The following is a 12,363-nucleotide window of genomic DNA, read 5'->3' as shown; positions in this document are numbered from 1 at the left end:
AAGCCAAGATTTTATCTAGATATGAAACTCTCCTATGCTTTATCTCATCAGCTTAAGGATGGTTCTTCAAGCTGTAAAAATAAAAAGCAAAGTTATTGTCATATTTTAATGATAGAAAGCTAGAAATTTTAAGATGAAAGATGCTTTGAATTCAATGTGCATTCCCATATTTTCTACCTCATTAGTGTTTTCCAAGTAATGATGAGTATGGGCCACATGGGAGGAGAGTGAAACAGGTCAATGAAGGACATCACGTGTGTTAGGCAGAGCAATACAGATGATATCAAAATGACATTAGTGTTTCCCTAAGCATTTACTATTTTTAGACGTTGTATGTTTCACATACACCATCTCATTTTAACCTTCACAGCAACTCTATGAGATAGATATTATAAGTATCTTTGTATAGGTGAACTATGACCTGTGAAAAGATACAATAACTTGCTTCAGATCTCACTGCTGGTGGATGACAGAGATAGGATTTGGACTCAGGTTTGTATGACTCTGAAGTTAGAGCTTTCAGCTGTAATACTTTACTTTTACTGTGTTTTTCTAGACAAAAACACTAGCCTGTACTTCCAGTTCAAAACACCCACTGACTGAAAACTAGATTCATTAGAGTTTTATCTTCTCTAACCCTTCCTCTCACTCTCTGGGAAATGTAAAGTGGGAAGAGTGCAAATCCTCAATGAGGAAGCCAGTCTCAGATTGGCCCTGGTAAGGCTGTAATTGGAAAATCAGTTCTTGAATAATGAGAATGGCTTGCTCTTTGTGGAGGATCCCTGAGGTTCTGCCTTTGTCTAAACTGATCACAATAATGTGAATCTGGCACATCTATTTCCACATGAGATAAATCTCTTTAGGCCATTACGGAAAATATTTCAAAGTTTCGTCATTACTCATGGGAATCAAGACAGACAACCATTATCTACCTTTGAGGGTCTCAAGGTCACCAGACCTTTTCGAGTTTAAGCAGAAAAAATGTCTTATACTGTGATGGGCCATATATACCCATATATATGTACTTCAGATGCACTGATCAGGAGATCCTTCTAGAGCAGGATTTCAGTCTGGCATAGACATGTAATGTAATAATTTACATTCAATTGGTGGAAGAGCAATTGATTTGGTTTCGGAAGACATCTCTGTAATTAAGTTGATATGAGATCTTGAGCAAAGCAAACCTATGTCTAGGTTTCTATTTACTTACCTCTTGAAAAGGAATTGGATTCAACAGTCTCTTCACCTGCCTTATAGTTTCCTGATTGACACATGGTTACTTTGGTCTTTCAATGGAAATACATCAACCAGCTCAATCCTATAACACTGGTTCCTTCATGCTTACCAGAAGCTTGAGTTATCAGCAACCTATTAACTTAACTGGAAAAATAAATTGTTACCTATTAAGTGTTCTATCACAGAAGGCGTGAGTCTTATTTTCAGTCTCCTAATGGCTGACGTCATTTTCCACTTCTTCAGAGTGTAGATCAAGGGGTCCAGCAGAGGGGAAATGACAGTGAAGGTGACAGAGATTGCCATATCTGTGGAAAGGGCAGTAAAAGGCCTGGGATAGACATAGATACTGGGTACAAAGTGCAGGGTCACCCTGGTGATATGTGAGGTGCAGGTGGAGATGGCTTTCCTCCTGTCTGAGACCTGAGTATCATTAGGATGACTGTGCAGGACACAAGTAGGAAGATAAACCACAGGGTAGTCACTAAGACATTGTTGGAAATCATCAGGAGCTCAAGTGCAAAGATGGCGGTACAGGCGAGTTTGAGGACCTGGGGGACATTGCAGTAGAAGCTCTCAAGAACATCGGGTCCACAAAAAGGGAGGGACAGCAATAGGAAAATCTGCACAATGGAATGGACAAAACCCCCCACCCAGGAAGCCACAATGAAGGCAGTGTATCGGCCCCTAGTCGTGATGGGCAAATAGTGCAGAGGCTTGAAGATTGTTATCTAGCAATCAAACACCATCACCAAGAGAGAAAAAATGTCTGCCCCACCAATGAGGTAGAAGAAAAACATCTGTGTCGTGCATCTTGTATAGGAGATGGTCTTTATCTTTGACAGCAGGTCTCTGGGACCTTCAGAGCAGTGATGGAGAAGAAGTAGATGTCAAGGATAGCTAGATTGTGGAGAAGAAAGTACATGGGGATGTGAAGGTGAGACTCACAGGTCACAGTGACCATGATGAGTAGGTTTCCCAGCAGAGTTGTCCTGTACACAAAACAGAAAAAGAGAAACAAGACGAAGCTCATGTCTTCAGACCAAGTAAGTCCCAGAAATAGAAATTCTTTTATCCTCAGCCCATTTCCCCACTCCATTGAGTCATATTTGTTCATCCACATGTAGCTTGGAAAAAATTAAGTGTTATTTCAGAAAGGGTTTACTCTGTCCTAATAGATTCAGGTTTAGAGTCAGGTATTAGGTCTGAAGACTAGTGAGGTGTTATCACCACATAAAGAGCTGTTCTGAGGTTGTAGCTAATGTTTCCAAAATGATATCTTTTACACAAGCATGCATTTCTTATCTCTTTTGTAAATTACAAATGTTTTAGAAAATGCATAAGAACAATGTTCTTGGAATGTAAGTTTTAAGTATCAAAAATGAACAGGTGAATGTCAAATATTCAGAAATGGACTATTGTGGCATGAAGGATATAAAAATGGATGCAGCTGGTGTATGGATAAGGCAGTGCCTATTTGGTATGACTGGGGTCCTTTGAGGTTCCACAGGAGTGTGGTTTTTTTTTCCAGACTGAGTTCTCCCTTTAAATAGTTGAAGAACTCATATCTGCAAAATGGTTCTCTTTGGACTGAATTCCACAGAAGCACTCCTTTTTTTTTTTTTTTTTTAAATATTGGCACCTGAGCTAACATATATTGCCAATCTTCTTTTTTTCTTTGCTTCTTCTCCCCAAAGCCCCTCAGTACATAGTTGTACATTCTCGTTGTAGGTCCTTCTGATTGTGCTATGTCGGACACTGCCTCAGCATGGCTTGATCCTAACCAGTGAAACCCTGGGCAGCCAAAGTGGAGCCTGTGAACTTAACCACTTGGCCACAGGGCAGGCCCCCACTCCACCCTTTTTTAAGTCAGAAATGTAATGCTATTAAAAATTAGAAAATTTTAAAGCCAAAAAATTCTTCTCTGTTGCTCCATTCTTCTTAAGGGGATTACTTTATTTATGTCTTTACCTCAAACTACTTTAGGTACCAAAACCCCTGGGTGTTGAAGAGTTCCTAAGGTATTAAAGGAAAGCGGTAACTCAGGGATTCTCTTCCATTTATTGTTCAAATTTATTTCTTAAAAGTTATTTTTGTATTATGCTATCATTGATATTCAATAGGCTCATGTATTTGAAGTATATGCTTTGATGCATTTTTATATGAGCATATACCCATGACATCATCACTATTTTTAAGATAGTTAACATTTATGTCACCTCAAAAGTGTCCCTGTGACCCTTGTAAAATGTGCCCTCTGCCTATCCTTCTTCAAGCAACCACTGATTTGCTTTCTGTCACTATCCATTCATTTGCATTTCTCTACAAATGGAATCCTACAGTACGGAGTCCTTTTTTGTCTGGTTTGTTTCATTCATAGAATTCATCCATGTTTTTGTGTGTACCAATATTTTGTTCCTTTTCATTGTATGGACATGCCACATTTTGTTTACTCATTCTATTTTTGCTGGACATTTGGATTATTTTTTGGTTTTGACTATTACAGATAAGGCTACTATGAATATTTGTGTACAGGTCTTTGTGTGGACACAAACGTCCATTTCCCTTAGGTAAGTACCTAGGAATAGAATGGCTGTTAGTCTTAAGATTCAATAATAAGAAAAAAAAAACTGAATAAAAAAAGGGACAAGTGGTCTGAATAGACAACAACAAGATACAGGGATAGCATACAAGTACGAGAAAAGATACTCAACATCATTTATCACTGAGGAAATATAAATTAAAGCCATAGTGAGATAACAGTACACATCAATTAAAATGGCTAAAATAAAACAGACTTGTATCAAGAGTTGACAAAAATGTAGAAGAATTGGAACTCTGGTGGGAATGTGCAACGGTGCAACCAGTTTCCAAAAACAGTTTGTCAGTTTTTTAAAATGTTAAGCGTATTCTTACCATATAATCGTATTGTTTTTGGATGCCTTTCTTTTTTCTTGAATCTTTGAAATAAACATTAATTTCTTTCTTTGCAGTCTATCTCCCTTTTCTCACCATAATCAGAAACAAAAGTTGAGCATCACTTCTCCCACTTTTTGGATGTTTCCCAGTTCAAATGAAGATATTTCTTTTCACTTAGCTCACTTTCCTTTCAAGTTTTCTTTTGTCTGCATGCAATTTTGTCCCAAGTCTACTTAATATGGAAAACTAAAAAAGCTACCAAGAGCATCATAGCATACAGGGAGATAATGGGGGCCTCTGGCATCACACAGCCTGTTCAGCTTCTAGTTGGGCACTGACTGGCTGTGCTACAGAAGAAGTTACTTTACCTCTTTGGCCTCAGGCTCTGCATCAGTATTTGGAAACAACAGCATCTCCCTCTAGTGATTTTTGTGAAGATTAAATGAGTGAATCTATGAAAAAGCATCAAAAGTTAGATTATTGCCTAATCAATAGTGTGAGCTTATACGTGTGTTGCCTTAAAGAAAAACTCCAGGTTAGTAAGTGTCACAGATACACAGCTTCTTTAAATGTACTGACAGTCTTTTAGAGGAGCTGTACATTTCCCAGAAGATGTATTCTAAAACAGCTTCATCAGAACATACTGTTTTGGGGGAAATCAGAAGTGTTTTTTTTTCAGTGTCAATGAGAGTGGCCCAGAGGGTGGTGACAGTGTATGGTAGTACAGAGAGTGCTTGCTTGGTTTGGCTTCTTATCTGACAACATCTTAGCAGACCAAAGAAGTCAAATGCAGGTCTCTGCAGTGAGAGCCATCTGGGATCAAGTGCTGGCTTTGTCCCTGTGTGACTTGGGTAAGTGAGAGACCTCATGGAGTCTCTACTTCTTCAGCTATAGAGTGGTGGTTATAGCAATACCCACCCAACAGGGAAGTTATGGGGATTAGGTGAATTAACATATGCAGAGTCTCAGCACACATGGCTAGTTATTGGTTATAATTAGTACTATGTTGGGTAACCTTAACACTGCAAGCTCAATGGCGAATGGATTGTGTTGAACTAAACAGTATGTGAGCCATCAATTCCGACTTGTTTAAAGAGAGGAAACGATCACCAGAAAACATCAACTTAATATAGTTACTAGAGATATAGCAGAGGTCCAATCTAGTTATGAAAGCAGTCCACAGGGACTGCATGTAAATAACAGACTATGGTCTACACAGAAGGGTAGAAGGTGGACAGTACCTCAGACCCCAGGTCAGGCTCGTTTGTCAGAAAGGAATGGGTCCCATGTTGACAAACTACTTTTGGTAATTTGGACAACATCCTCCACATTCTGCTCCATCTTTCTGCTATTTTTAATCCATCTAATTATTTAGCAAATATTGATAGAAAATTGGAAGAGTTCTAGGTTATTTGAGAGAAAGGAATATAATCCAAAAGCAGTAGAGAAAGAACTGAAATCTAATAGTGATATGGGAGTGTTGGGGACTGTCTAAAGACAAATGAGCTGTGCGTGAGAAAACTGTGACTTTTCACCAAGAGGCTCAGAGAAACCTGCATGGAGGAGGTGACACTTATGTTTGGGGCATGTGGGTGTGGACAGAATGGGAGATCTGCCTTTAGGGGACCACTTGAATATATAAAAGTTGCTCATGAGTCAGAAGTTTGGCTGGAAAGAAAGGATACAAATATGAAGGCATGGAAAGACATAGGAAAGAAAATCATTGCTATAAATTTTTATTTTTTGGTAAATCTAGAGAAGAGTATATAGGTGTTCATTGCACTATTCTTTTAACGTTTTTTGAAGGTTTGACATATTTTATTTTCTCTCTAGTTTTAAATTTAGCATAAGAAATACTTCTATAGATTTCAGTCTGATCCATCTACAGGAAATAAGCGTGAGAAAAATCTCTTCTTTGTGTAATTCAAGGGATTCCAGAAAAAAAGTGTTGCCTTTTTTCCAATTCCAAACTAAACTCATTTCCATGACTCTCACTTCACAAGATCATCTTTGTTTATATTTCTTAGCTGTGCTGTCTGTCACTGAAGTTTCACCCTGGAATGTAGCATCTTGTTTATTTATTACATTATTTTACATTCATAAATATTAATGATTACATGTAGAGTGAAATTATTCTCACTTTTTCCCCATGCTTATGCATAGACTTCCAGACATCACTGGCATTCACACTGATGTAGAGTTATATTTCTTACCTAAAGTCTCCAACCTCCTTCTCCAACATTTTAAATAATGTTCACCTTGGGAATCATTCAGCTTCAGAAAATTCTGTTAAATACCCCTGTCAAAGCCAGTGATTTCAGTGGCTTCCATTGTGTCTTTATGTGGAAAATGGCAGACACAGGAAATAATATTTTCTTGGTTAGTCCACACTGATTGACAGTGCTCCATCATGTTTACCAATTCCTTGATCTCCAAACTAGTGTGAGAAGTATCAGAGGGAATATAATTGGTTGTGGCTGTGAAAAAATTCTGCTGAGGGTTAGGTGGTTTCAGAGAGAGTAATTAAGATGTAACTCAGGCACGTATGCTTAGGAAAGCGCTTTTTGTCTTAGGTCTAAAATTTTCTAGCAGTGACAAGGATTCTCTTCTTGACCACATTCTACTCAGTCTTCCCTGAACTTTTCAACTGGGCTGCTACTTTTGGACCTCAATGTTTGTCTCTGCATTGTACAATTTTAAAAAAACCCTGCTAAGCTAGTTTAGGAAGAACTACCCATCCTCCACATCGTATCACCCTCTATTCAGGTTCCTCACCTTCCACCATCTCCCCAGTGATGTCTGACAACCCTGGCCTGAATTTAGCAATAATCCTCTGAAGTCAGTTTAGCATTCCATTAAGAATTCCACCTTACTCTTAATATTTCCTCTTAGTAGTTTCCTATTGGGAAACAAATGTGAATTCTTAAGGATTCTGAGCAATTTCCTTAGGCAGTTTCATGCACACAGGGTGATTCCTGAAGTGAATACTCAAGTATTGGAAGTAGCCTGATGAGGTTATGAAGGTGAGTCTGAGGGAGCTCTCAAAGAATTGATGACCAAAGTGGGTGATGGAGTTCTCACAGGATACACATGTAACCAGAAAATCCACACTGGATCCATCAGCAAATCCCACTTGCTTGACCTTCAAAGTTGTTTGAAATTCTCACCACCTCTACTGTTATTACCCTAAATCTTGTTTCCATTATTTCTTTCATGGGACTATTGCAGTAACCTCTTAATTGGTCTCCATGTTTTTGTCCTTGCCCTACTTCAGTCTATTCATAACAGCAAGCACTGCATTGCTGTTAAAACATGCATCACTATTCTGCTCTTCAACGCCCTCCAAATGCATCACATGTTACTTAACGTGAAAGTCAAAATCCTCACAATGGTCTAAAAGGTCCTAAGGACCTGGTCTCACGGCCTCATTATCTCTCTGACTTCAATAATTACCTGTCTCCTCCTTGCTTCCTCTCATCCCCTTACAAAGACCTGGGCACATCCCCACCTGAAGACCTTTGCATGTCTGATTTTTGAACTGACGTTTGTACTGGGACGTGCACATTTTTCTAGTTTCAAAAATTTTAAGATCTAGGATCTACCTTCAAAAATGATGGGCAAAAAAGAAAACCTCCCAGCAGCTGTAAATAGCAGAAAAATAAACAAAGCAAAACCAAGCTCATATGTTGAATAATGTTTTGCAGTTCATGCCCATGTTTTTGAATGTATATGCATAGTCTGAAGCAGCTTCATAGGTTTCTGTCAGTTTTAGGGAGTCGTGTTAACAGAGAATAATCACAAATCAATTGTTTTCTTATCCCTACTCTCCAATGATTTGAGGAACAGCAATGAGTGAGAGGCGATATTCATTCACTGAGTTCTTTAATTCAACCGTTTTTTGGACAGTTTTCTCTGTTATACTTGCTGTGCCAGGTGCTGGAGACACAATAAAGAAAGCATAGTCCTACTTGAGGAATAGGAAGATGGAGGACAGGGAATTGGAAACAAGGTCCTGAGTGTGGTGCTCGAGCTGAGCCCCAGTCGCTGAGGCAATGTCATGGAAGTGTGGCCAGGAGGTGTGGGGTTCAGAGGAAGGTCAGGGTAAGGACCTACACAAGGTCACAGAACCCATAGTTATTGGGGTCCACATTCTAACTCAAGCTGTGCTAGCTTCAAGGAACTTGCATTCAACCACTGGAGTTTGGGCTTTAGAAGGAAAAATCTTCAGGTAATAGTTATTTAATTTATTCATATAAGAGAGTCCAAGGAGGAACTTAATTTGAGTGTGCTTACTTCATTAAAATGTGATTACTTCATGAAAGACAATTCTCAACACCTCCACCAATATTACCCTAAGTCACGTCTTCACTATTTCTTTCACGGGACTACTGCAGTAGCCTCTTAATTGGTCTCCCTGTTTTTGTCTTCATCCCTCATCAGTCTATTCATAATGGTAGCCCCTGCAATTCTGTTAAAACCTGCATCATTGCTCTTCTCTTCAAAGTCCTCCGAATGCATCCCATTTTACTTAATGTGAAAATCAAAATCCTCACAGTGGACTAAACATTCCTAAAGACCTGGACCTGTGGCTCCATTATGTCTCCAACCTCAACTGTTACCTCTCTCCTCCTCTCATCTACTTACAGAGGCCTGCTTACTGTTTCTTGGATGCTCTGGACACACCCCCCTCGCATGGACATTGCATGTCTGACTTTTGGACTGAGATTTTTATTGCAACATGAACATATTTCTTGTTTCAAAGATTTTAAAATCTAGAATCTACCTCCAGAAATCAGAGGAAAAAACCCCCAAACTCCCAGCAGCTGTAAATGGCATAATAAGTAAACAATAAAAGCCAAGCTGATATATTGAATAATGTTTTCTACTTCATATCAACCTATTTGAATGCAAATGCACAGTTGAAAGCAGCTTCATAGGTTTCTGTCATTTTTAGGGTGTCATGTTAACAGAAAATAATAACAATGTATCAATTGTTTTCTTAACCATATTATCCAATGACTTGAGCAGAAATGAGTTAGAGGTGATAGTCATTCACTGAGTTTTGTAATTCAACAATTTTTATGAGTGTTTTCTCTGTTCTACTTTCTGGGCCAGATGCTGGGGATATAATAAATAAAGCATAATTCTACTGAGGGAGACAGGAAGAAGGAGGACAGGGAATTAGAGACCAGGTCATGAGTTCTGTGCTCAAGCTAAGCCCAGGGCACTGAGGGAAAGCAGTGAAGGCATGGCAAGCAGGCCTGGGGTTCAGAGGAAGGTCAGGGTAAAGACCTTTCATGAGGTCACAGGACTCATGGTTGTTGAGGTCTATATTCTAACTCAAGCTGTGCTAACTTCAAGGCATCTGCTCTCAACCACATGAGTGTGGGCTTTAGATGGAAAAATATTCAGGTAATAGTTATGTAATTTATCCTATAATAGAATCAGAGGAGGAACTTAATTTGGATTGTTTACTTCACTAAGATGTGATTACTTCATGAAAGAGCATTATTTCTCATATGTGTCTCAGCTCCATTCCTGGTAACAGGAATGTAGTGGGAATGTCTGAGTATATATATTTTTACTTTTCTTACTGATACTTTTATTTAGACAATTAGAAATTCTGATGCAATTTTAAGAAAGAACAGAGAGGGGCCAGCCCAGTGGCACAGCAGTTAAGTGTGCACATTCTGCTTCGGCGGCTCGGGGTTCACTGGTTTTGATCCTGGTTACGGACCTTGCACCATTGGCAAACCATGCTGTGGTAGGTGTCCCACATATAAAGTGGAGGAAGATGGGCATGGATGTAATCTCAGGCCCAGTCTTCCTTAGCAAAAAGAGAATTGGCAGCAGCTGTTAGCTCAGAGCTAATCTTCCTCAAAAAAAAAAAAAGAGAAAGAACAGAGAGACAGATCCCAAGTTAATCTGTTTCCCCCAATGATCATTTCACAGTCTATATGTATATCAAAATATTGTTGGACTTATATATATATATATGCCATTTTTATTTGTCAAATACACTACAATAGAGCTGGAAAAAAAGCCCCAGAACAATTCCAATGTGATAAAATTGTCTGAGTGTATTTCGATTCTGATTTCTTTATTTCTTCCAAGACTGTATTGAAGAAGGAATAAACACCTCTCCAGCTAACAATTTGATTTCTCTACTTTCTTTCACAACATGAAACCTATCTTTTCACATTATTATTGCATGCTGATCAGAATCTTCGAAAGTCATGTGTTATCTTGGTAGAAATATAAAAATTATTTAGAAATCCTTTACGCAATACAGTTTACTTGATGGACAAACATTTTCAAAGGTGGTGAGGAGGAGTGAGCAACCAGTCTATCTCTCAGCAGAAGGCACAAATCTTCTCTTCAATCTCCTCATGGCTGACATCATCTACTGGTTCCTCAGAGTGTAGATTAAAGTGTTCAGCAGAGGCGGGATGACAGTGAGGGTGACGGAGATGGGCTTATCCGTGGGGAGGGCAGTGAAGGGCCGGGCATAGACATAGATGCAGGGCACAAAGTGCAGAGTCACCACAGTGATGTGTGAGGTGCAGGTGGAGATGGCTTTCCTCTTGCCCTCCCCTGCCTGAGACCTCAGCATCATTAGGATGACTGTGTAGGACACAAGCAAGAAGATAAACCACAATGTGGTGAGCAGCCCACTGTTGGAAATCATCAGCAGCTCAAGCATAAAAATGTCAGTACAGACGAGTTTGAGGACATGGGGGACATCACAGTAGAAAGTGTCAAGAACATTGGGTCCACAGAAGGGGAGGGGCAGCAAAAGGGCAATCTGTACGATGGAGTGGACAAAGCCCCCCACCCACGAGGCCATTATTAACCCAATGCAACGGCCTCTACTCATGATGGTCACGTAGTGCAGGGGCTTGGAGATGGCCACATACCGATCTAAGGCCATCACTGACAAAGAAAATACATCCACCCCTCCAACAAGGTGGAAGAAAAACATCTGAGTGAAGCAGCCATTGAAGGAGATGGTCTTTCTCTGTGACAGAAGGTCCACCAGAACCTTGGGAGCTGTGATGGAGGAAAAGCAGATGTCGGCAATAGACAAATTACGGAGCAAAAAATACATGGGGGTGTGAAGGCGAGATTCACAGGTCACAGTGACCATGATGAGGAGGTTTCCCAGCAGAGTTGTCACATACACCCAAAGCAGGAAAAGGAATAAGACCCAGTTCAGTTCTTGATTCTGAGTTAGGCCAAGCAAAATAAATTCTTTGACCCTGGTACTCTTTTTCAGCTCCATTGAGTCATTTTCTTTGTCTCACTTTTGTTTCAAGCTATTTCATTTGAAAAGACTTGGCTCTTTATTTTGTTTTCTTCCTAAGCACTAAGAATGAAATTCAGAATCTTCTTCATGTGATTGTGGTGTTTGCAATTTGTTGAGTTGTCCAAATTTTTAAGATTTCAATCAGTTTGGTGATCAAATCAAAATATAACATGAAAAGTCATTCAATATTTCTTTACCTATAAAACTATTTTTGAAGAGATAAGCATTTATGTTAAGAAGTGATGTTTACATTGCACATTTTAGTTAATTAGTTTATTTTCATTTGTAAACTTTATTATTTTTTATGTATTACTCACAAATTGATTGAATGTCAGGAACTGTCTGAAGCATAAATACAAAGATTAGTAAAACATGGTTCCAGGCACTGTAGAGTCATAGTCTACAAGTTTAATATTCATATGAGCAAACTCTGTGTTGCACTTCAACAGGGTTTTGTCTTACTAAAAAAAAAAGATATCACTCTGTTTCTCATTGTGACGTTGATGTCCCATGGGTCAGTTTCCTTGCTGTTGGCTGTGTTGTGTTGAATTTCTTAAAATTGCAACCTATTGTTCCACGTATGTAACTTGTCATAGTGATTACCTTATACTAATCAGATTATTTGCTTAATAAGTATTTTAAAATATTTAAAATTTACTATTGGGAAACACATTGAAACCATATGTAAATCCAAATCTCAAAGAATATTTTTAATTCCTTTTATTGTGATGAAAACACTTAAACACGAGAGCTACCCTCTTAACAAATTTTTGGGTACACTATACAGTATAGCCATAGAGCTGTACAGCAATTCTCTAAAACTTATTCATTTTGCATAACTGATGTGATCCTTGCTTGAATGTGGGGGAGAGAGTGAAGAGAGTGACCCACTTCTGAGAGGTGGT

General features: G+C 39.0%; 1 protein-coding gene across 1 annotated transcript; it reads right to left on the bottom strand.

The window, feature by feature from the left end:
- Positions 1-2,065: 2,065 nt before the first annotated feature.
- On the bottom strand, positions 2,066-11,434 carry LOC139040654 (olfactory receptor 4D10-like). The gene is made up of 3 exons (XM_070487403.1): positions 10,741-11,434; positions 7,977-8,088; positions 2,066-2,225 (listed from the first exon to the last, which is right to left on the bottom strand). The coding sequence occupies exons 1-3, from the start codon at positions 11,432-11,434 to the stop codon at positions 2,066-2,068; spliced, it is 966 nt and encodes a 321-aa protein (XP_070343504.1).
- Between the last annotated feature and the right edge of the window lie 929 nt (positions 11,435-12,363).

This window comes from Equus asinus, chromosome 17, assembly GCF_041296235.1.
Source record: "Equus asinus isolate D_3611 breed Donkey chromosome 17, EquAss-T2T_v2, whole genome shotgun sequence".
Taxonomy (NCBI): Eukaryota; Metazoa; Chordata; class Mammalia; order Perissodactyla; family Equidae; genus Equus; species Equus asinus.
This window is presented reverse-complemented; position numbering and strand designations above follow the sequence as displayed.

Excerpts from the sequence above, each read along its gene's own strand:
- LOC139040654 (XM_070487403.1), bottom strand. The coding sequence starts at position 11,434 with ATGGAGCTGAAAAAGAGTACCAGGGTCAAAGAATTTATTTTGCTTGGC. Across the intron at positions 8,089-10,740 it reads GAGGTCTCAGGCAGGGGAGG|CACCTGGCACAGCAAGTATA; the intron begins GCAAGAGGAAAG and ends TTGTGTCTCCAG. Across the intron at positions 2,226-7,976 it reads GTTCCTCAAATCATTGGAGA|GACAACTCTGCTGGGAAACC; the intron begins GTAGGGATAAGA and ends TTTTGTGTACAG.